This window comes from Artemia franciscana, chromosome 11 (genome assembly GCF_032884065.1).
Source record: "Artemia franciscana chromosome 11, ASM3288406v1, whole genome shotgun sequence".
Taxonomy (NCBI): domain Eukaryota; kingdom Metazoa; phylum Arthropoda; class Branchiopoda; order Anostraca; family Artemiidae; genus Artemia; species Artemia franciscana.
In genome coordinates this window covers 20,726,186-20,751,972 of record NC_088873.1, presented here as the reverse complement: position 1 = coordinate 20,751,972, position 25,787 = coordinate 20,726,186, and the positions used below count along the sequence as shown (strand labels likewise).

Here is a 25,787-nt window from a genome sequence, read left to right as displayed (position 1 = left end):
ATGCCAAGCTCTGAATATATTGAAGAATGACCAGCACTGAGATAACTGCATCAATGACGCATGCGAAACGTCAACTCCAAGTCAAATTCGTGCATTGTTTGGAAACATACTAACAACTTGCTCTCCTTAAGCTCCTACAGAGTTATGGGAAAAATATAAATCGAAAATGTCCGAAGATATGCTCCATCGAAAACGGTTAGAGGTGTCAGATATGACTTTTGATTTTACATCAGTAATTTATAACTTCACTTTAGTTATTATAGAAGATTTGTGGTTATGTAAGGCAAACAAACCTCTTCAGGATTTGGGAATGCCTTCACCTAATCGTGCCACTGCTGTTTCGACATGTGTAGAATTGGATCTTGAACAAAGTTACAGTACGAGTGATCTATTGTCGTATGTACAAAATAACATTTCCAAGTTAACGTCAGAACAAAAAGACATTTATGATACGATAATGCATTGTGTCGATAACAACGCTGGAGAAATTTTCTTTTTGGATGCGCCAGGAGGTACTGGTAAAACGTTAGTGATAAAACTGATTCTGGCATCAATTCGATCAAAAAATGATATAGTGTTGGCAATTGCGTCGTCCGGAATAGCCGCAACGTTGCTGCCTGAGGAAGAACTGCTCATTCCGCTTTGAAATTGCCTCTGAACTTGCATTCTACAGAAACTCCCACGTGCAATATTTCCAAATCATCTGGGATGGGTAAAGTATTGCAGCAATGCAAACTTATTATTTGGAATGAGTGCAAAATGGCACACATAAAATCGCTCGAGGCTCTGGATCAATGTTTGAAAGATTTGCGAGGGAATTCGAAACCCTTTGGCAGCACATTAATATTGCTTGAAGGAGATTTCAGGCAAACATTACCTATAATACCTAGATCAACCCCTGCAGACGAAATGATTGCTTGCCAGAAAAATTCTAATTTATGGGCATACGCAAAGACATTAAAATTAACAACAAATATGCGTGTCCGATTGCAAAACGATGACTCCCAGTACTCAATTTCAGGACGTATACAACTACCTGCTGAATTCTCTAATTTAGTGACGTCCAAAATTGGATTGATTGAAAAAGTATTTCAGAATATTCTAAACAATTACAAAAATAATAAATGGCTAAGTGAAAGAGCGATTCTTGCACCCAAAAATATAGACGTCCGCGAAATTAACAATATTGTTTTGACCAAGATTCGAGACCAGAAAATGAAAATACCTGATGTTCACTGCCTGATCCGCAGATTAGTTCTTGTATCGGAAAATGTGACTGTGAGACATTTATAAAAAAGTAATGACAGCTACAATCTACAATCAAAATTCAAAATTAAAGATACACACTGGAAATTTTTATTGTTTATTTAAGTGGAATATGTGGCATCTTTAATCTATCCATTAAATTCGGAATTGTATGAAGAGCTGGTTTAGCCTGCCAACCAGTCCAGTGGGAAAGGCAGGCAAGTCTATCAGCCCCAACCCCAGGGGTGCAATTGGGGACCCTCCAAGTACAGTCTTTTTATTTTGTGCTTGATGCCTATATCTCTGCTATATCTTTAAATCATGGGTGATACTTCAAAAAAGAGCTATAGACCTAACACCAGAGAGATTAGATCAGACTGCTCCATCCAGTTTAGTGGTACTGAATCCATTAATGATCAAATTGCATTGCTCACCTCTCACTTAAACACTCTAAAGAATAAGCAGAAGCTGAATGATCAAATGCTCAAAACTACAATGGCAGAAGTTGTCAGTCAAGCACTGTCTACTGAAGTTGGTCCATTGGTTGAGGCCTCTGTTAAAAAACTTACCCCTAGTCATGAACCTGCTACTTTTGATGCCAACAGTATAGAAATAATCAAACAAGAGGTATACTCTAGCCTGAAAATGGATTTTGATGTGCTTGTTGAAAAATCACTCAAACAATATGATCTGAGGATGACAAAGCTTGAATCCTCCCTGAAATTGCTTGACTCAGGTTTGTCAAAGCTGCAAAATTCTCTGAAACCAATTCAATCCAATGTTGATCGTCTGAGTGATCAGTTTGATCAAATGAAACTCTCAAATCAGCTGGTCCTATTTGGTTTAAAAGAAGACCCTTATCCAGAAGCTTCTGAAAGCAGATTCCTTGGATTTTGCAGTACTTGATTTCCTGGTATTCCTGTGACCCAGAACGATATAGTTTCTGCTAGAAGGATTGGTAAACAAGGCTCAGGTTTGAAACCTCGTCCACTTGTTGTGGAATTTTGCAGTTCTAGAATGCAGCAGCTCATTCTTAGAGAAAAGAAATGTTTGCAAGGTAGTGGTGTCTTTATTTCTTAGTCACTCACAAAGTCTAGACTTCAGCTACTTAATTATACTAAATCAAAGCTTGGGAAGAGGTCTATATGTTCTAGTGGAGGAGAAATAATCACAAAGCTTTCTGATGGTAAAGTGATTACTGTCAAAGAGGCATCTCAAGTTGATACTCTCTATCAGTTAATTACAGCTCATCCAAGTCCATCCAAGCCCCTCCCAGGACTGAAATAAATCATTTCTCTTTTTTCAGCTCTGTTTTGTAAATTTATTTATGATTTAATAGTTTTTCTTATGTTTGCATAATGTTGTTTATTATTTTTATTCCCTTTGAACCTAGTAGTTTATTATTGTCTTTGTTCTTGCAGTTGTTTTCTCTATTGTTGCCAATATGTCTTACTTTTCAATCCACCCTCTCTTACTTCAGCCTGCTTGTATGGATATTGTGTTCATTTGTAAAGTTGTTGTATACATTTGTCATGTGTAGTATATATGGGTGATTTCTCCTTTCTTTTGAATTCTTCTATTCTTAATTCAGTTATATTTGATCAACCAAGTAGTGCTTGTAGACAAGAGGCACACACTTTTGACCCTCTCCTTGAATCTATGGTTAGTTCTAGCTGCAATTATCACACCACCATTGATTATTGTGACAACATTTTGCCCTCACTCTTCAAATAGTTGCTTTAATGTATTTTGTTTGAATGTGCGTGGAATAAGAGATAAGTGGGACAGTCTTAAATCGTATTTGTGGTCTAATAATTCTTGCCCTTTTGATTTCATAGGCTTGACAGAAACATGGTTATCTGATAGTGATAATTTTACAGCTTATGATATGGATGGTTATATTGCTATTCATATCCCTAGAATGGTAACAAAGTGTTCTGGGGGTATTTCTTTCTTTATAAAATCTAATATTGAATTTTGTAGAAGATCTGACCTTGAATCCTTGTTTATATCAGTGGTGTCTAATAGTAGGGCAGTTTATTCTCTTGTCATTGATCTGAAAAGCCAGTTTGCATGTGATACTGTTTGTTTGTTTTATAAGCCCCCTCCTTTTCCAACACATCTGTTCTGTGATTTGCTTGATCAGCTTTCCGGTGTGGGGACTTTCTCTAAAAAACGAATTTGTGTTTTGGGAGACTTTAATTGCAATATATTAAATGTTGGATCAAATGATGAATGTGACCATCTTTTTGATGTATTTTCTTCTTCAGGGCTACTTCCTTCAATTTTTTTTCCTTCTCGCGTTGACCCTTCAAGAAATTCTGCCACTTCAATAGATAATATTTTCACTTCTCATTCTCCTAATCTGAAGTTCTCTTCTGGTCTTGTTTTCACTGATCTTTCTGATCACTTTCCTATTTATCTATCACTATCTGTGCCTAAAACTGAGATTGCTGTGGATGAGAAAGGTAAGTCTTCTTTCAGAACTTTTACAGATAAGGAAATTTCTAATTTAATACATGGTCTTCAGAGTAATGATTGGTCTAGTGTTCTTGAAGCTAATGATGCTGATTGTGCAACTAGATTATTTTTGTGTCGTATGGGAACTCTGTTGGATAAGCATTTTCCTCTTAGAAATAAGCCAAGGAATTTTACACCCAAATGCCCATGGGTGTCTAGAGGTCTGATCAATGCAACCCATATGAAGGCGTCTTTGTTCAAGGCTGCATGTAAAAGTAAGACACAGGATGATCTTTTGAAGTATAAACATTACAAAAATGTGCTCACTTCTTCAGTTCGAGTAGCAAAAAAGCTGTATTTTTCGCGTCGAATTAATGAATGCAAGGGGAATTTGCGCAAGGTTTGGACTGTAATTAATGAAGTTCTTTCTCGCAAGAAACACAAACATTCCTCTCCACGTTCTTATAGAAATGCTGATGGTTCTGTTGTGGACAAAAAATCATCAGCGAGTGCCTTCAATTCGTATTTCACCACACTTCCTTCAGTTCTAATTCCACCCCCGAGTAGAGTAAGTTGTTTTCCCTTGGCAGAGAAGTCTTTTTTCCTTTCCCCATGTAGTACTACTGAGATTTCTAGTATTATTTCCCAACTTCCTAGTAGTCATTCAGTTGATAGTTTTGGTTTGAGTAATAATGTCCTTAAAAAAATTAGTCAGTTTGTTTCTCATCCGATTTCACACATAACTAACCTCTCTCTTTCTTCTGGTATTTTCCCTCATTCATTTAAAGTTGCTACTGTTCTACCTTTGCACAAAAAAGGTGATTCGTCTTTAATTTCAAACTACAGACCTATTTCTCTTTTTCCCGTCATCTCAAAGGTTGTTGAAAAAGTAGTGTATCGTCGACTCTCTTCATTTGTATTTGGTACTAATTCAAATGATGGAAATTCTCTCATCACTAACCATCAGTATGGTTTTCGTCCCTCATTCTCTACCTTACATGCACTTACTGATGCTACAGAGTTTGTGCGTGTTAATCTGGACAAGGGCTTGTGTGTTTCGGGTCTACTTCTTGACTTTTCAAAGGCCTTTGATATGGTTGACCACAATGTTCTTCTGTCTAAACTATCCTTATTTGGTATGCATGGAGTCCCACTAGATTGGTTTAGGTCCTACCTCTCAGATAGATCTCAGTATGTTTTGGTTAACCGTAATTCTTCCACTACTTTGCCTGTATTGAAAGGTGTCCCACAAGGCTCTGTGCTTGGACCACTTTTGTTTCTAATCTACATTAATGATCTTGTTGAAGGTCTTCATCCCCATGTTCACCCTGTTCTTTTTGCTGATGACATTAATTTTTTCATTGCTGCGGTGGACCTGCCATCTGCCACTTCTATCGCTCAAGGTCTTCTTGATAAAGTAAAAGAATGGTGCTGGTCAAATGGTATGGCTCTTAACAGCCGAAAGAGTGCCATTGTGAACTTTAGGACCCCTTACCGCATGAGAGACGTACGGGAGCCAATCACCCTGACTTTTGGGAATGATGTTATACCACAAGCTACTATGGTGAAACTTCTTGGTGTGTATCTTAACTGTTTTATTTCTTTTAAACCGCATATAACTCACACCCGTTCCTTAATACTCCGCCAGTCTTCAGTGTTGCACCGGATTAATTCATTTCTTCCTCCTGATATTATGGTTTCTCTTTATCATGCTTTTATTCATCCTTACCTTTCTTATTGCTGCTCTGTCTGGGGCAATACTAATAAATCTCTTCTCTGCTCACTTCAAAGAGCCCAAAATAGGGCAGTGAAGGCTACTTTTCTTCTCCCTCGTTTTTACCCTTCCTCTGATCTTCATAATGATACTGGAATAGCTCCGCTGGATCATATTATAGGTAAAAATACTCTTTATTTAGCGCATTCTGCTTTTCTAGGTACTCTTCCACCGACCCTGCAGCAGTTTTTCTCAAGGACAGGCTCAGGTAGGTACTTTTCGTCTTTGTGTTATTCTTCTCGACGATTTATTTTACCAAAATGATCCTCTACAGCAGCTCAGACGTCTCCTGTATATCAGTCAATTCTATTATGGAACTCCATCCCTTTGGATGTCCCTCTTTTTCTTTCTGCAAAGGCATTATTTCGTCGGGTCTTTCCAGTTAAATAATTTTTGTCTCTCTTTTAATTCTATCCCAATTTGTATATCACTTCTCTTCTTTTAAAATCTTGTCTTGTTCCAGTGTTTTTTTTTTTGTATATATTTTATAAGTGTTTTATTTTTGTTCTCTGTGGCCCATTACAAGCATAGCTTCTTCAGCCTATTAATTGATTTACTTTTGTAATAGTTTTCTTTAGTATTAATAAATTGATTGATTGATTGATATAAAGAGATGCCATTATAAGTTCGAGTATTTGCACAGCTGTCTGACCATATGGGATTCCTAACACCTCTCTTTTATTCTATTATGAAGAGCGCCGGTTGTCTCGTGCCAAAGTGCCACAGAGGATACATAAACTCAAAGTAGAAATTACAATTTACATCGAAAAAAATCAACATAAGGACAAAAGTATTTTTAGAAATGAAAATTTAGTTATCAAACTACCTGTTTCGGGGATATTTCAGGAAAATTACATTTTTTGAATAAATCGATGTGAGGGCCAAAAATGCATCTATTGATTCAAAAAGATAATGTGAAAAAATTAGTAAAAAATGGAGCTATGGGAGGTAAATTCGAAAAAAAAAGTTTTATTTGTTTCCACTTCTAAATTTACGCGCCCAAGTTACCAAAGAAGCAAGCACAAATCCATTTTTTCAACACCTGAATGCTTCGATAATTCATTTCTTGAATAATTCTGATGATCATGATTTTACAAAAAATTCGTGGATACAGAACCCATTTATGGGGAAAGAAGATGACGAATTTGGATTAATAAGTAATGAGAAAGAAAACTTGATTAAACTAGCCTCTGATAATTCTTTAAACAATATTTTCAGAATCTATCCCTAATTCAATTTGCGCTAGATATTAATAGTAAATATAATCTTTTCTCAAATAAAGCTTAGAGGTATTGATGCCGTCCGCAAAGTTTTTTTTTTACGCAACAGGATTTTCTACACTAGCTGAAATGAAACCGAAACATCGAATTCGTTCGATTATAGAAAAAGAGGTTCGTGCAATCATTTCGTAATTGACACCGAGATCTGGCAAACTTTGTGCTAATTACAGGCAAACACATTTATCTCATTAAAAGACAATAATATAAATTATCATTTGTTTTCTTCTGTTTGCAAGATATTGTCTAGATAAATTTCGTAGTACTAAAAGTTTTCCAGTCTGTATTATGTTGCGAATTGGAAGGGAGGCACCATATGATTAAACGTTTTTAAGGGAGCCGCGATAAAATAAAGCTCGGGAACCACTGGGCTAAACCAATAAAATCGCCCTATGATTTATGTTTTCGATTTTCTATCAAGAGGCTTCGCTCAAAATAAACTGACAATCATTGATTATCTTTTCTTGTTTTACTTATTTTCTTCACATCTGGCTTTTTATGTTTTTGGGGTTTACGTCAGTATTCTCAGCTACGTCAGTAGCTGAGAAACCAGCTAAAAAGTAATGTGTGCAATAAGTTATCCTGCAGTATCAAACAGCCCTTTTCAGGGCTATCAAAGCAAATACTCGAAACTTTCTGTTCAGAAAGTTATAATGCTATAAATTTCCAATTTTGATTCTCTACTTTTCCCTTTAAAGTATAATTCAGCTGTTGTTTGAGCCCAAAAATACGTTGCATAATACTTACTTTTGTATTCTAGCGCTATTGCTGTCTAAAACAAAACAAAAAAAGACCATAATAAAGAGTAGATTTGACAGCTGGCTCGTAAGGTTCAAGCTTGATATTAAAGTGCTCACATTGATAAATATACTAATATATCGCCATAGCCGATTTGCCTTCAAAATACGGGAGCGGAGGTACCATTCCCGACTAGTCTGAGCGAGGCTGATGAATCATAACTAATAAGATTATATCAATCAAAAATAATAACAGATTATATAAATAAAGTGTAAATCGCAAGAGTTGAGGTGTCATTCCAACTACACCTATAAATACTACTACTATTTTACAGTAAAACAACACAAATATAAATAGTTTCGCTTAATTTCTTTTTTTCAAATCTTCGATAAAAAAGAAAAGGTTTGATAAAAAAGGTTCTGACTCTATGAATGACTGTTGTTGTTGGTATTGTTCTCTTATTTAACCATACAACACATGAATCGCAATCTTTGCAAAAACAAAAAGAAGAACCACAGATTACCTAAAAATGACTCGCTAGGCCTCTTAGCAGAAATTGTTCACCCAGGTAGAGCGGTTCCCTGAATATACGTTAGAATATATGATAAAAAAGGTTTAGACTCTAATAATGACTGTTGTTGTTGGTATTGTTTTCTTATTTAACAAAACAACACATGAATCGTAATCTTTGGAAAAACGAAAAAGAAGAACCACAGAATACCTAGAAATGACCCGCTAGGCCTCTAAGCCGAAACTGTTCACCCAGGTAGAGCGGTACCGTGACTATACTTTAGAATATACGATACAAAAAGTTTAGACTCTAAAAATGACTGTTGTTGTTGGTAGAGTTGAGGTGTCATTCCAACTAGACTTATAAATACTAGTACTATTTTACAGTAAAACAATACAAATATAAATAGTTTCGCTTAATTTCTTTTTTTCAAATCTTCGACAAAAAAGAAACAGTTTGATACAAAAAGTTTTGACTCTATGAATGACTGTTGTTGTTGGTATTGTTTTCTTATTTAACCATACAACACATGAATCGCAATCTTTGCAAAAACAAAAAGAAGGACCTCAGATTACTTAGAAATGACTTACTAGGTCTCTGAGCAAAAATTGTTCGCCCAGGTAGAGCGGTTCCCTAAATATATTTTAGAATATATGATACAAAAAGCTAAGACTCTAATAATGACTGTTGTTGTTGGTATTGTTTTCTTATTTAACAATACAACACGTGAATCGTAATCTTTGCAAAAACAAAAAAGAAGAACCACAGATTACCTAGAAATGACTCACTAGGGTCTGAGCAGAAATTGTTCTCCCAGGTAGAGCGGTTCCGAGAAAATACGTTAAAATATATAATACAAAAAGTTTAGACTCTAAAAATGACTGTTGTTGTTGGTATTATTTTCTTATTTAACAATACAACACATGAATCACAATCTTTGCAAAAACAAAAAAGAAGAACCACAGATTACCTACAAATGACTCGTTAGGCCTCTGAGCCGAAATTGATCTCCCAGGTAGAGCGGTTCCGTCAATATATGTTAGAATATACGACACAAAAAGTTTAGACTCTAAAAATGACTGTTGTTGTTGGTATTGTTTTCTTATTTAACAATACAACACAGGAATCGCAATCTTTGCAAAAACAAAAAAGAAGAACCACAGATTACCTAGAAATGACTCGCTATGCCTCTGAGCAGAAATTGTTCGCCCAAGTAGAGAGGTTTCCTGAATATACGTAAGACGATAGAAGATAAAATACGTTAGATGTCTTTGATTAATGTCAGTTGTTTTCGCGGCGCTCTTGAAGGAGCAAGTACATTGGTGTTATTGATGCTACTGAAAGACAAAAGTAGTTGAACTGTACAATGAAGTTGAGGCCGAAAACATTTGAAGAGACTTTGAGCATAGACCAATCAATGACTAAGTTTAAAGTTAGATTTTGATCTAAGACAATTGCTTAGGCGGCGCTATTGAAGGAACAAGTAGACTTTTGCTATAGATGCTATTGAAAGACCGAAGCAATTTGAACTGTATAATGGAATTGGGCCTGACAACATATGAAGAGGATTTGGGCATGTACAAATCAAAGACTAATTTTATAGTAAGTCTTTGAATTAAGTCAGCTATTTATAAGGCGCTATTGAAGGAACAAGCAGAATTGTGGTGTAGATGCTATTGAAAGACAAAGGTATTTAAACTGTCTAATGGAGTTGAGCCCGAAAATATATGAAGACGATTTGGACATAAATAAACTGTTCAATCAGTTTTTATCATACATTGCTGGTAAAGTCCCCGATGGAATATATTGAATGACACGCCATTTTTTTGAAAATCAGAAATGAGTGTGATTCCACTGTTGTTTTGGCTTAGCTGATGAGCCAATAAATAAAGTCAAAAATTGTGACTTGTAACAAAAGTGAAAAGTGACATTATAAGCCCAGTATATTTGACCGTTCAAGGCGATGGCCCATAGACTGAAGAATCAATTCCAGCATAGGAGAATTAATCATTTAAAACTGTATGTTTCTTGGTTGCTTTCAACTTGATTTAATTTCCAGGATGATCAACTAAAATATCTTGGGGGGTTATAATGTCACTTTGGTTACAATTATTGACTTTATTTATTGGCTTAGATAAATGTGAGTCAAGTGTTGGCATTTATTTATTACCAATCGATGGAAATTAATGATATGTCCCACTTAGTCTCTTCTGTTTTTCTTTTCTCTTATAAAAGATATAATCAGCTTGGCCTTATTAGAATAAGGAAACGAGTTTGTTACCAAGAATATTATTTTAGTTTGAAAAAAAATCATTATAATATATATATATATATATATATATATATATATATATATATATATATATATATATATATATATATATATATATATATATATATACACATATATATATATATATATATATATATATATATATATATATATATATATATATATATATATATATATATATAAAAGATGCCAACAGCACCCGTTGTTCCCAGGCGGTCACCCATCCAAGTACTGACCGGGCCCGACTCTGTGTGATTTTCAGGATCTGACGAGACTGGGTACTTTCAACGTGGTATGGCTGTTGGCTGAGAAATTTTGTAACAAAATGACTGTTGGTCTACAAACTGAAAAGAAATAAAATGCCTCGTTTTAGAGTCATGAACCAAGGTTTTTAGTAGACAAATATATAATAAGAATCCAAATTTGCTTATTAATTCTTTTTCTTAAAACAAACCTTTACTCCTTCTGAAAAAAATGACAAGCCCCCCAAAATGTTTCTACCTTTGAGATGACTATCCTATGGGTTCCTAGGCTAGTTTAGATTAGTTGAATTAGAGTGTCTTCGAAACTTTATTAATTGTAACAAAATAGTTTAGCCTCAAATATATATTTAGATTTTGTTGGGGTATAGTTTAAGGATTTTTATGGAAAATATCTCCCCAACCTCCGTTAAATTCGTGTCCTTTGTTATTAGATAATTGTGAAAATTTTTCTTTTCACATTCAGCATCCTTAATTTCATAGCTTTTTCCATTCCGAGAGTGGTTAGATGCTATTGAGTGATTCAATGAATTTGTAGCCCTGAAAATGGCTGTTGGTTAATTTAGGGTAGGTCTTGGAGCTAAAATTAGATTCATTTAGGCCTTTGCCGGTTTTCTGTCTTCTTTGGTAGAAGGACTGCTTGAATATTGGACGAAACGCCTCCTTGGGCAATGGTAGCCCCCGACAGTAGCTTGTTCAGTTCTTCATTGTTTCTAATGGCTAGCTTTAGGTGACGAGGAATGATACGAGTTTTTTGTTACCTCGTGCAGCATTACAAGCAAGCTCATTAATACTACATCACCGCTGCAAGGTAAACGGGTGCCCCTGCAACAACTCGCTCTGCATATTTGCCCTTTCTCAAAAGACGGTGGATCCTTCCCACTGGGAATTGGAAACACGCCCTGTTTGAAATGGACTTTGCCTTTCCCTTAACTTTTCCACCTTTTCCTCTTCCTGACATGGTTTCTAGGTTACGAATTCATATAGTGATATTCATTATATCAATCATTTCTATTTGAATTCAGCTTTCAACTAATTGGCACGTATTCTGCGCTCATATTAGTGTCTGGTTTTTACTCACTGGTGTTTAATGCTGGTTTGGTGTTGCACCTACAAGGGAGATTCTTGGTCCCATCTATTTACCACATCCTACTTACTTTTTACTAGAACCTGACTCCCGAACAAGTTTTGGGGAGTCTACAATGAAGAGGAAAAACTAGCCACTGAGCCCGAAAATGGGTTAAAGAAGTCACCAGCGAATAAAAAAAAACATATATAGGGAAAAAAACAGAGTATCATCAGTTACTTCGCTCGTTACTAAGGAACACAGCTAATATCAACTTCCAACTAAGATAATAAAAATAAATCATCGGACTAAGGTTTCATAATAGGCATTCCCCTACACTCTTCAGAAGTTGCACTGGCTTTTACCATTTTAAGTCTCTTCCGCAAATGAGGATTATCCACCACTGATGGTCCAACCCTCTTGAAGCCACTCTGAGATTGCAGACATGCACCTAAAGATTCAGATGACAGAGAGTTTCTATTGTCTGTCTTGATTTTTTTAGAGAGCTGAACAACCTTTCCACCACAACATTTGAAAACGAAAGTGAAAGAAGATACATCACTACCTTCTGAAGGTTCTTAAATCTCAGTGACCCACAAGGCATTTTCATTGACAAAATTTTCCGCCAAAAAAGCAAAGGACTTTCTAGTAGATTAATCGGAATTTCTAGTTTACTTTTGTTCCTCAACTCACTTTCTATTTTCTTCTTGTCCCAGTCTGGACTGCTGTAAAAGTGGAAGAACGGTATTAGCGTAGGTGGCTCCATGTTTGCAGCCTTACATGGTTCAAGCATGACCAGGTGCTTAAATATAGGTGCTGAAAAATCGAATCTAATCTGCACTTGATTAATAAGCTCCTGGTAGAACTCCCTTGCTGTTCTGAGAATAATTTGGACATTAGCGTCCTCGTATGTGAGGTTCGTTTCTTCGAGATACTCTCGAAGGATTGTAGCTACCTCAAAGCCAATATAGATATCCTTAACTGGCAAGTATCCAATTTCAGTGTTTACATCCAAGCACATTATATCATATCCCTTTATATGATTGGATAATATGAAAGAAGAAGCGAAAGTACGAAGTGACCGTTCCGTTTCCATTTTAAGTTTGAATATAAGAGGCTCTTTGGTCTGGAAGGTCTTATCATAGTCAGTGATCAGCCCAGTAAGTAAGTATGTAAACACGGTAAGAATTACGGCAAGTAAGTATTCGGTAAACACGAAAACAACTTTCATCAGCGGATTGGACAGTGTTTCCAGAACAACTTCGTTAGCATGTGTTGGGTCATATACTGCTAGACTTGCAAAATACAGCCGAAGCGGAATCCACTGTTCCAAGATCCGTCTTACGCATGAGTGGACGGACAACCACCTGCTCTGACTAGGTGCCAAGAGCTTGTGAATCTTTGTATTGAAAAACTCCGTGAATTCCTTAAAACCCTCGGTTCTCTTTGTGCTCTGGTTAAAATGGTTGTAGATGGTCCTGCAAACATCTTCCAGTTTATTGGACAACTTTTTACAGGCATTACTTGCTGATAAATGGCATAGATTACCGGTGCTTTTCACTGGGATCACCTAAGGATACCTGTCCCGGATCATGGATACCGCTGATTGATTGGCACCAAACATCATATTGGTGGTGTCACTGCAGTACCCAATCCAGTTGGGGAGAGGGACACCCGCACTAGTCAATTTGGAAATACTCTCTTCCAATTTCTGAAACAGAGCAATTGCAGTGCAATTGGCGCACTCATTGACATTTAATACGTCTACCTGTGTTTTAAGGTTTTCGTTGCAAAAGGATACACACGCTGCCAAATGTTTTTTTGTGCTCTGATCGGTTGTCTCGTCAATGATGATGGAGATTTGTGACTTTTTAAGTTTCTCTATAATAAGATCCTTCAAGAAAGGACCAAAACCTTGCCTGATACAGTTCGTAGCTTTCTGTTTCCCCAACTGTACATGATACACTGCTTGTCCTGCTCCAGTTAAGGATTTTACAAGGGATACAAAACTTTCTGAGATGCTGAGGGGAAGGTTGTTTTGAATAACAAAGCTGACTAATTTTCAACTTCTTCAACCTGATGGACAAATCGCCGCCTGAGAGCAGTTTTGCCGAATCTGTTTTTCCAAAAGCCCGAGAAAAACGAGTTTCAAAATTTTGTCATTTGTATCTCAGAATAGGCTACAGCTAGAGCGTTGATTTTTGTTTCAGAATTAAGAAGAAAAATCGATTATATCTTTGTGCTCATTTTATTGGCCTAAGGTGAGCCTTTTCTGAGATAAAACGGAATGAATATCAGTTTCGGCAAAACCGCCTGAAAATTCCGGAACATAGGTAAGATATTTTAAAACGGAATTGGCTCAGCATGAATTAGTAATGCGACTTTCAGCAAAACGTATATCATCTGATAGACAAATTTTAATTTCGACTATTAACTGGGAGTCATACAATAAAATGCAACAAAAGATCAGTGGGAGGTCTCACTTAGCAACAAGCTTCTTTGAATTTCTTGTTTTAACCTTCTGAGCATTAACGACAGAGGCTGCTTCGGGACACGCAGTGATTTCAGCTGAAGTACTACGTACCTCAGCTCTCTTACAACTTCTAATAAGACTTTTCACATATGCCACATCTACTGATGGCATGAAACGGTAAAGCGTTTTTTAGTCTTTTATTTTTGCTGTTTGCAACTCAACTACTGTACTAGAAGGTGAAGGAGGCAGCAACATTTCCACAACACTAACTGCTGACACATTGGGCAATGGCCTCCTTGGGCCAGGCTCTGGTGCAGTCAGTGTTACAGAAGGAGTAGTATTCGCAAACGAAGTTGTAGAACACCCTTTTGCATAGTCTTCGCTTAAACTGCAGTAACTTCCCCTTTGAAAATGGAACTAAGCTATACTTGTAGTATTTGGAAGTTTGGGCGTAATCGAAAAACTTCAGCTTAGTCATTTGAATAATGACAAACGGGTCGCGGGGCCGAACAATCAAAAGCTTTTTTGTCAAGTCTAGCAGTGAAAAGACTTCCTTGTGCTTCAAAGACCTCTCATTGACGCTGTGAACAGCATCGACCTCCTGAATCGTGGAATGGCCAGGCTCAGAATACTTCATCATTATACTCTGAGCATGTGGATGCTTCTTCAGGGTGTCTTGCATCATGTAGCTCATTATTTGATTACGATTTTGAGGCACACATTATTCTGACCAGGTAACCAACTTTCTGATGTCAGGATAGGTAGTAAAAACCTTATCAAGGATAGCACAAAGACCACTGGCAATATCATTTCCACTTCTACCAGCAAGACATTCTGTTCACAAACAACAATAAACTCTCTTGATTAGCTTTCTTGTATGTCTGCGAAAGGTAAGAATAGCAGTTAAGTTGAAGCAATTGATCTTCCTTTTGTAAAGAAAAGACAAAACATCCCCTTTCGGCAAAGAAAAAATGTTTTCCATATCAAAACACAATACGGGGTCATCCGAAGCCCTCTTTCTTCTTTGCTTTCTAGTTTTCCTTTCACATGTTTTGCATGAGAGGTTTTGACCTCCTCAGATAATTCAGTATCATTTTTTTTCGGCCACCTTTTTTTCTTCACAAACATCACATCTGTCATTTTCAAGAATATGAAATGCAAGATTAAATTCACAATTGAAAACTTTTCTGTACATGTGTTCCTTGAGAGGCAACTTATCATCTTCCGCACACTTACTTTCATACAATGAATTCATTTTGCTTATAGTGAGTGAAGGGTCGAGGAACTTTCTGTTGGTTTTGGCACGACAGTAATGAGATTCCATGGTTGTAAAGCTTACAATGTGCTTTCTTATGTACGCTAGATCCTCTTCTTTACTTTTATTCACAGGATTCTGTGGTACACTAACATGAGGTACTCCACCTCATGATAGCTTATGGGCATAATGTATACGTTTATCATCGATGTCTAGGGTAGCAAAATAAAATCCTTTGCAGACCTCCACAGTTTTCTTATGAACTGACAAGAAATAGTGGAATGTATGCTTCCGGTGAGTCTTTTTTTTTGTTCCTTTTCTTAGGTAAAGGTTTCGTTGTTTTCAAATAGTACATCCTTTTGGAATCCAAAAGTTTTTAAACACAATCTGACGATCAGTCTATGAGAAATGTTTAAAACATCTGAAAGGACACGAATGAGGGCAATTTAAAGGTTTCACTTCCTTCTCCTTTCCATGTACTTTTTTGGTAACAGGGTTCAGATGAACAATTCCAGAGTTTACTGCACTCCTAATCTGATTTTTCACCCACTTTTCCTTGTTATTTAACCTCTTTCTGACCTTTTAGGATGTATCATTTCTCGTTTCTGTGCCATCGTTTCCTTCTGTGGTTGGAGACATGCTAGCAGAAGCTGTTTCACTGATTTTCTCTGGTAGCCTCTGGTTCACTTTCTGTTCTATTACTTGTCCAAGTAGTAGGAAAGCTGGACTGGCCAGCATCCTCGCAGAGTGCAATACTTTCGACTTCTGATGAAGATCCCTTACTGGGTGTACATTCTGGATTTTCAGTATTATCGCCACTTTCTACTTGTGGGAAATACATCGGGTCGGAATCTTCATCATAATCTGAAGACAAATCTTCGGGGCTAAAAAAAAAGCTTTATGTTCTCCATTCTGGCCAACATATGGGTTTCCTTCAGCTTTGATAGCCTAGTGGAACTAAATTACTTTCATTAACTATGCCAGGGTGTCAGTCTCAATGATAAGGTAGCCAAACAAACACCTACTGGCACAAATTGGTGATTTTTTCGTAATAGAAGCATGAATTACTGTGAATTTTCTTTTTCAGATTTACATGTCTAAAATATCGCTAAAAAATATTTTTAAAATACCATTGCATTCAGGAGAAAATTGTGGGTTTTATAAGTCCATCAGTAAGATGTCCTAGCTATTTAAGATTATTTCTTAATTTTCAATGTAAATTTAGATGTAAAAAAAAAAACAGCTGAACTTGCCTAAAAAATTTACTGATACTAAGGAGGAAAAGTCAGTGTTGTACAGCAGTAATAGGTTTACTGGACTATAACCATGATGATCATATTTACATTTTCCCATCTAACTCACTTGTTGGGGTTTCCCATGCACCCAAAACCAGCTCAAAACCGCCCAGTTTCATAGAATTTCAATGAAGCACATAGTTCCAATTTGGCTACTAGATGGACAAAACCCTAAAGTCAATAGTTAAACACAGGCATTTCCTTCTGTAAAATACAGTTTTCTAAAAAAGATTTAAAATGCTTAGAGGCAAAATAGAGAAGTGATTTTGGCCTCAAATCAAAGCTGAAAGATAGGAGAATCACATTCTGATCTTCAAAAGCTCAGGTTTGATAATTTTTTTTTAGTGGCTACCCTATCAATGATCTAACATAGAAGGTGTTTAGTAGTAGAGGAAAAACTTTTAAACCTCATCTTTTTCCTTGACTGACGTCTTTGACCCGGCTTTTTCTGCCCATGAACCTTCATTAGCACCTCCTTTAAAACTGTGGAAGCAAACTACAATTAATGCTGCTGTACATACTTCTGTCTCAAAATATCGAACTCTTACCTGTCTGTTTCAAAAATATCTGGGGAAATCGACATTTTCAGTGTCTTGGGTCTCATAATTATATCTTGTTCGCCAAGATAAAAAAGAACGTCTTCTTCTTCTCCAAGGTCGCGTTCAGCAAATCAGCAACTTTCGGCAAAACGGACCATGCTATAATCCCGTATGCGATTCGGCCAAACCGCTGTAAAGAAATCGAAAAATATGCGATTCGGCAAAGGAGAACTGCAAAATACAGACAGTTAGAGATATTTTACCGCAATGTCAATTAGACAATTCAAAAGAGAATTTTTTTTTACACAAGATGGCGTTCGCAACTTAGTTTCGCCAAAAATTGTTACATTCGGCAAAACGGCTTTTAGGCGACGAAAAGTCATTTTTAGAGTCAAAACTTTTTGTATCGTATATTCTAACGTATATTCACGGAACCGCTCTACCTGGGCGAACAATTTCTGCTCAGATGCCTAGCGAGTCATTTCTAGGTAATCTGTGGTTCTTCTTTTTTGTTTTTGCAAAGATTGCGATTCATGTGTTGTATTGTTAAATAAGAAAAAAAAAACCAACAACAACAGTCATTTTTAGAGTCTAAACTTTTTGTATCGTATATTCTAACTTATATTCAGGGAACCGCTTTACCTGGGCGAACAATTTCTGCTCAGAGTTCAGCGATTCATTTCTAGGTAATCTGTGGTTTTTCTTTTTTTTTAGCAAAGATTACGATTCATGTGTTGTACTGTTAAATAAGAAAACAATACCAACAACAACAGTTATTCTTAGAGTCTAAACTTTTTGTGTCGTATATTCTAAAGTATATTCAGGGAACCGCTCTACCTGGGCGAACAATTTCTGGTCAGAGGCCTAGCGAGTAATTTCTAGGTAATCTATGGTTCTTCTGTTTTGTTTTTGCAAAGGTTGCGATTCATGTGTTGTATTGTTAAATAAGAAACAAATACCAAAACAACAGTCATTTTTAGAGTCTAAACTTTTTGAATCGTATATTCTAACGTATATTCAGGTAACTACTCTACCTGGGTGAACAGTTTCTGCTCAGAGGCCTAGCCAGTCATTTCTAGGTAATCTGTTGTTCTTCTTTTTTGTTTTTGCAAAGATTGCGATTCATGTGTTGTATGGTTAAATAAGAAAACAATACCTTCAACAATAGTCATTTTTAGGGTCTAAACCTTATGTATCAAACCTTTCCTTTTTTGTCGAAGATTTGAAAAAAAGAAATTAAGCGAAACTATTTATATTTGTGTTGTTTTACTGTAAAATAGTAATAGTATTTATAAGTCTAGTTGGAATGACACCTCAACTCTCACGATTTACACTTTGATTATTTTTAATCTGTTATTATTTTTGATTGATATAATCTTATTAGTTATGATTCATCAGCCTCGCTCAGAATAGTCGGGAATGGTACCTCCGCTCCCGCAATTTGAAGGTGCCGCTCTACCCAATCGGCTATGGCGATACATTTGTATATATATTTGATATATTTGATACTGCAGGATAATTTATTGCACACATTACTTTTTAGCTGGTTTTTTAGCTACTGACTTTTTTGATGCTAGTTTCTCGGCGGGAGCTTTCTTGACTGAAAGCCACTTCTAGGGTGTCGATTTCTTTGCTGTTACTGCTGTTTTGGAAACAGTTGGTTTCTTGAAAACCTTTACAGGTTTTTTGCTACCAGCAATTGGATTGGAAGCCTTTTTGGCTGAAAATGACTTTTTAACTGCAGCTTGCAAAGCTTGCTTAAGATGCTTAAGATCGCTTAATGTCCTAAGCGATGTTTAAGATGGCTTCAAAGCTTTATTTTTGCATTGGAATTTTTCTGACTTGACAGGCTTTGCAAGCTTGAAAGAACCAGTTATGCCAGTACCTTTGGGATTTATAACAATTATATTTGCAAGGCAACGCTTCAAAGCTTGCTTAAGATGCATATTCACAACTTTGGCATCATTGCCAACCTGGAAATTGCCCATTATGTATCTGAGAATGGCCTGAAGGCTAGGTCCCCTACGTTCTTTCAGGTCAGCAATGGATTTGGTAATCATTTTCGTGTGTTTTAGGTGGTTTCCTGGTGCCTTGACCTTTTTATCCCCTTTAGGTTTTCAGCCTTAGCTGGTTTTGGAGCCTTTCCTTTATTTTCTTTTTTGGCTGGTGAAGCCATGCTCTGCGATTCTGCAGACTCTGGTGCCACTTCAGCTTCAATTTAAGACATTTTCAACTCTTCTCTACTTTTATCTGTCACTAGTGCGACTAAATACTGAATACATATTTACTTAAAAAGTTGGAAACCGCGGTACCCGGGTTAACATTTCTTTGTATGCGCGAACTAAGGAATTTCGGACGTGCTTGCGTTTGTTTGAAAAGGCTTTATTCAAGTTGTTGAATAGGAGGTAAGCTTTTGAGGAACGACACCTAAACTAAAGGATAGACAAATCAATTTTCTATAGTTAGACATTTTTTTCATTGCTTCATCCATGGTAATTTGCCAGCAAAGGGGCAGAGAATAGTGGAGATCCGTCAAACTAGTGTTCAATGTCAATAAACACCTTTTGCTAGGAATTTAGATCCACGATGTCCACTTTTTATTTTTTATTAGTGAAATCCAGTACAAGTGCTTTCAAACATTGTAATATACATGCATGTGTGTTTGCAAAATCGCAGTGAAATTAATTCCGAGACTCCAACCAAAAACACAGAAGATAAAGCAATAAGAAACGACACCGAAATTTGAGGCTGAAAGTGTCAAACTCGTATTCCAACGAAAATGAATTTCATCTTATTCTAGTATTATATTTAAAAGACAAGATTACGTTGTACGGTTTCGCAATGCCGAGGGAGGGGGGGAAGTGGAAATGAATTGTTTTTATTTGTTTTAATCACAGCCTATATAAAAGTTCAATATACATACCACTTAAAACTAAACTATTTGTAACCTGAGGAGTGTCCCTTGCTGGAGTATATTGTTCAGTTTGTTAATTATTAAACAATAGAAACCACAAATTAGCCTAATCATACAAAAAAGTATTTCACACATTTACAATCATTATATTTATATGAATTAAATAAAAAAAACTATTTTTTTTAGCTGAAAGTAAGGAGCGACATTAAAACTTAAAACAAACCGAAATTAATCCGTATATGAAATGGGTTGTCCCCTCCGCAATCCCTCGCTCTTTACGCTAAAGCTTTTGATTGTTTTAAAAAGTAGAATTGTGGCAAAGAGTCAAACTTTAACGTAAAGAGCGAGGGATTGCGGAGGGGACAACCCATTTCATATACGGAGTAATTTCTGTTCGTTTTAAATTTTAATGTTGCTCCTTACTTTCAGCTAAAAAAATTAGTTTTTTTTATTTAATTTCTGAACGTTTTTGAATTAATGCATGTTTGGTTTTGGCTCTCCGCACATAAATTATTAAAATGAAATTTGTATATTAATTCTTTTTTTGTCTAAATGGTACTTTGATCAGACGATTTTGAGAAATAAGGGGTGGAGAAGGAGGTCTAGTTGCCCTTCAATTTCTCGGTTGCTTAAGAAGGCAACTAGAACTTTTAATTTTTAACGAATGTTTTTATGAGTAAAAAATATACGTAACTTAAGAATTAACTTACTTAACAAAATTTCATTATGTTATATTTTTATTATGTATACGAGGGGGTTTGTACCCTCGTTAATACCTCGCTTTTTAAACTAAATCGTAAGTTTTGTCCCAATTCTTTAAGAATGATCCCTGAATCAGAAAGGCCGTAGAATAAATAGTTGAAATTACTAAGAATACTTTATCATAAAGAGCGAGATATTTATCTCCTCCTAAATACCTCGCTCTTTATGCTAAAGTATTTTTAGAACCCCTTATATGCGTAATAATCTCTCTTCGTTTTAAGTTTCAATGCTACTCCTTCCTTTCATTTGAAAAAAGTTTTCAGGTTTATTTCTCATATTTTCTTATAGTAATGATAGAATGTGCCCTTTTCATTAAATTTTTCTTCCCCATGACAGATTCCTCCAAGGAAAGATCCTCCAACATAGCCCCCTCCTCTCAGCCCAAACAAAATAAAATCCCCCCAGAAAACGTCTGTACACTTCCCAATAACCATTACTATATGCAAACACTGGTCAAAGTTTGTAACTTGCAGCCCCTCCCCCAGGGATTGTGGGGGAGTAAGTCATCCCCAAAGACATAGTTATTATGGTTTTCGACTATGCTGAACAAAATGGGCATCTCAAAATTTTGATCCGTTGACTTTGGGAAAAAATGAGCATGGGAGGGGGCCTAGATGCTTTCCAATTTTTTTCACTTAAAAAGGGCACTAGAACTTTTCATTTTTGTTAAAATGAGCCCTCTTGCGACATTCTAGAACCACTTGGTCAATACGATGACCCCTGGGAAAAAAACAACAAATAAACACGCACCCGTGATTTGTCTTCTGGCAAAAAATACAAAATTCCACATTTTTGTAGATAGGAGCTTGAAACTTAAACAGTAGGGTTCTCTGATATGCTGAATCCGATGATGTCATTTTCTTTAAGATTCTACGACTTTTAGGGGGTGTTTCCCCCTATTTTCTTGAATAACGTAAATTTTCTCAGGCTCGTAACTTTTGATGGGTATGACTAAACTTGATGAAACTTATATATTTAAAATCAGCATTAAAATGAGATTCCTTTTATGTAGCTATTGATATCATTTTCTTAGAGTTTTGGTTACTATTGAGCCGGGTCGCTCCTTACTACAGCTCGTTACCACGAACTGTTTAATAAGTAAGTAAGGAATTTTTGCCTTTTAGATTTTTGTATTGAAGTCTCTTCTAGTGGTAGTACAGGGAGGATATGAGGAGGATAAGTAGGCTTTTAAAAAGAAGTATCTCTGAATTTTTTTTCTTTTTTTTCCCTTTTTTATCAGAATCCCCTTAGCACGACAGTTTTCAAACAAAGATGAGTAAAAAACTCGGATACATTTTTTTTCGAAACAAAGGCTTTTATTGCTTATAGTCTTGTATTTCAAAGGACTCAAAATATTGAAACTTTGAGGCTTGTATGTTAAATTTGCATTCTAATAAAAAAATTTTACTTTATTTTTGCATTACATTTTAAAAGATAAAAATGGTGTTATAATATTTTTGAGATGCGGGGGGAGGGGGGGGGGGTTGGACGCAAAGTTGAAGCAAACTGCATTTTGTTTGTTTCGATACCAGGATATATGAACATTTAATATTCATTCTACACAAAAAATGAATTGCTTTAAACTAGAAATATGTTCCTTTCTACAGTATATTTTCGAGTTTTGTTTAAAACCAACAATAGAAATCAAAAATAAAATAAAAAAACGCAATAATTTAAAACACAAATGGCAAAATTTTTTTTGCAAAAGTTAAAAACGCATAACGAATTGTTGCTATATAATCACAAATAAACCCACTTTTATTTCTTTCGTTCTCAGGCTATCTGAAAGTTTTAATAAACGCTCTACTGATAAAGGAATTGTTTTAAACGGGAAAAATGTCCCTTTCTACAGTATATTTTCAAGTTTTGCTTAAAAAACAACATTGTAAATCATGAATAAATAAATTTAAAAAAAAACGGCAACAAATTGTTACTATATAATAACAAATAAACTCAATTTTATAGGTTTATGGCGTCTTGTATTTTAAAAGAACAGAATCAGTGTTGGAACAAACTAATATGGTCAATACTTAGCATTGAAATGCACAAAAGAAAAGCATTGAAATGAATACCAGCTAAAAGTCGATTTACTGTTATTTCCCGACCTCAAAATTAAAGACAATCGGATGCCCTGTGCTGTAGTTTGAAATTCATGATTTTGGTCTTCATTCTCAGAGTCAGTTTACAAGGAAATTCATTTGCTAGCTAAATTTTGCCACCTTTTCATACTTGTTTATTGACTGCAAATAACTAATGCAATACTTTTGTCCAAATTGTAAGGTCTAGTGGCAATTTAGCAAAGAGTAGGACCCCATTTTCCTCCGTTCCTACTATCTTCATTCAAAAATGAAAGAATGGGCTTGTGCAGTTAAATAACAACAATTATTTCTTTGAATAATTCCATGGTGTGAATACGCAACTTTATTCATAAATATGCAAAGAAAAGCTAAATACAGTAAATTTAGCAATTGAAAATTTGTTTGTATATTTCTAATCAGATATTATACCTGAGACGAAAAAAGAAAAGTATTTACCGACATTTTAAAGGCACAACAAAGGAAAGGCTCAAAAACCTGAGCAAGAAAGTGTCTAAAGGATTTGGTGGCCTTAAAAAGGACTTTGGGTAGGGGGGCAGTTCAGGGGGACCATTAACCGCCAAAGCCATACAATGTACGACCTTGACGCTTCAGAGCGTAGACTACATCCATTGCAGTTACTGTCTTTCTCTTGGCATGTTCTGTGTAGGTGACAGCATCACGAATAACATTTTCGAGAAAAACTTTAAGAACACCTCTGGTTTCCTCGTAAATTAGGCCAGATATACGTTTTACACCACCACGGCGAGCCAGTCTTCTAATTGCTGGCTTTGTGATACCCTGGATATTGTCACGAAGAACCTTGCGATGAAGTTTTGCGCCTCCTTTTACAAGCCCCATTCCTCCTTTTCCTCTTCCTGTCATATTAAATTCAGTGGAGTCATCAACAGCTGTAAAGTTTTTGTCAAACTAAGAGATTTCCTTCAAAGCCCACTCAATATATGTTATTAAAGTCTTTCCCGTCAAAATGTGACTCTGTCGCGTGGCTGGAGCTCCGTATAGATATAGCCACTAGGTATTGATTCGTTTGCTCATTCTTTTCAGTGTTGCCAGATGTAGCATAATTATGCGGAACGTAGCATAATTAGTAGCCAAAAGCGTCAAAGCGTAATCCTCCTTAAGATAACATAGTCGTAGCATAATTTAAGACGATATATAACAACTCATAAAGTCACATCAATAAAACGAACACCAAAGATGGCTTATCAATTTAAGATGGTTATGGTTATCAATCAAGATGTTTATAATTTTTCGACCAAACTAAATTAAAATTTTCTGCACAGTGTTTAGGTGTTTAGGCTTCTATATTATCGCAGCGACACAGACGCTTAAGCGCTTCCCGCACAGTGATCCTTTTTTAAAGTCTCTTCAGTTTCTTAATCACAAGATGGCCCTGGGAACTGAAGGAACCAGTATTCCGTCACTAGGTGTTGTAGTAAACCGATTTACAAATATCATGCAAAAACTAACAGATATTGACTCCCAGTGGCGCAAGCTGCCACATGCTTTTAGTGACTCTGAAAAGATAGATGTGAGAAAAATTACTACAGAATTGATGTGGAGAAAAATGCTCAAAATGAGAAACTTTACCGACGAAAGAGTTTTCCAGATCTGGAAGAACTTGCCGGGTGGGTGCTCTCCCTACCGCATTCGAACACAGGCTCAGAAAGAGTTTTTTCTTGGGTCAGTGATGTCAAGACAAAAAAAGCGGAATAGGTTGAAGAAAGAATGATTTAAAGAAAAAAGAAAGAAAGAAAGAATATTGAAGCCGTGTGGGTCACAAAATCGGGACTAAGAACAAAATATACAGTTTGTTACAAATATGTCCCTACAGACAGTCAGATCAAGCTCCACAATATCGAGAACCTTTACTTAGCCATCCCACCCCCTGGTCAAGAAGTCAAATCCAAAAGCGATTATGAAGAAGATCATTGAATATGAACCGCGTTTTTTCCTTCTATTTCTAATGTATCTGAAGTAAAATTTTGATGATGATGTAAGACACTATGGTTTTCAAATGCCGTCAACCGCTTCGAGAAGAAAGACGTCTTGCGAAAAAAGACGAAAAACATGAACCAAATTGGGCTAAGAAACGGAGATCAGTACCGCCGGTGTGGACTGTAAAGTCTAATGCTGTATTCTTTACTTTACTTTACAGAATCTTTATTAAGATAAGACAGAATTCGACTTGTCTTAACTGATCAACTTTTTTGTGAAACCTCGGAAAATATAGAAGCGTAGCATAAATCTGTCCAAAAAAGCATAATTTTGGGCTCAAGAAAGCATAATCCTCTCCGTCTAATCTGGCAACACTGATACTCTTAAAAAGAGACAAACTATCAACTTGGCTAGGACAAAACGAACTGCAAGAAAATCAACGGGCGGAAAGGCACCGAGAAAGCAGCTTGCGACCAAGGCAGCACGTAAGTCGGCTCCTGCTACCGGAGGGGTGAAAAAACCACACAGATACAGGCCGGAACCGTAGCCCGGAGAGAAATTTGTCACTATCAAAAGAGTACCGAACTCTTAATAAGGAAACTGCCCTTTCAGAGACTTGTGCGAGAGATTGCCCAGGATATCAAAATTTACTTGAGGTTTCAGAGTTCGGCTGTGATGGCCTTACAAGAAACTGGAAAGGCGTATTTATTTGGACTTTTTGAGGATACAAACTTGTGTGCCATTCACGCCAAAAGGGTGACCATCATGCCGAAAGATATTCAATTTGCCCGTCGTATTCGTGGCGAGAGAGCTTAAGTACCCTAGTTCATTTCTAGCATAATCCTCTCCGTCTAGTCTGGCATCACTGATTCTCTTAAAGAGAGACAAACT

The 25,787-nt window shown here is 36.2% G+C and overlaps 3 protein-coding genes and 1 pseudogene across 3 annotated transcripts in view; 2 read left to right on the top strand and 2 right to left on the bottom strand.

Moving 5' to 3' along the window:
* Positions 1-25,787, top strand: part of LOC136032954 (dipeptidase 2-like) — a 285,294-nt gene that overhangs the window by 181,794 nt on the left and 77,713 nt on the right. The window lies entirely within an intron of this gene.
* LOC136033399 (5S ribosomal RNA) lies at positions 10,486-10,604 on the bottom strand (annotated as a pseudogene).
* On the bottom strand, positions 23,511-23,822 carry LOC136032566 (histone H4-like). Its single transcript, XM_065712837.1, has one exon. The coding sequence runs from the start codon at positions 23,820-23,822 to the stop codon at positions 23,511-23,513; it is 312 nt and encodes a 103-aa protein (XP_065568909.1).
* Positions 24,965-25,712, top strand: LOC136032565 (uncharacterized). Its single transcript, XM_065712836.1, has 2 exons — positions 24,965-25,078; positions 25,509-25,712. Exons 1-2 carry the CDS (start codon positions 24,965-24,967, stop codon positions 25,710-25,712), a joined length of 318 nt encoding a protein of 105 aa, XP_065568908.1.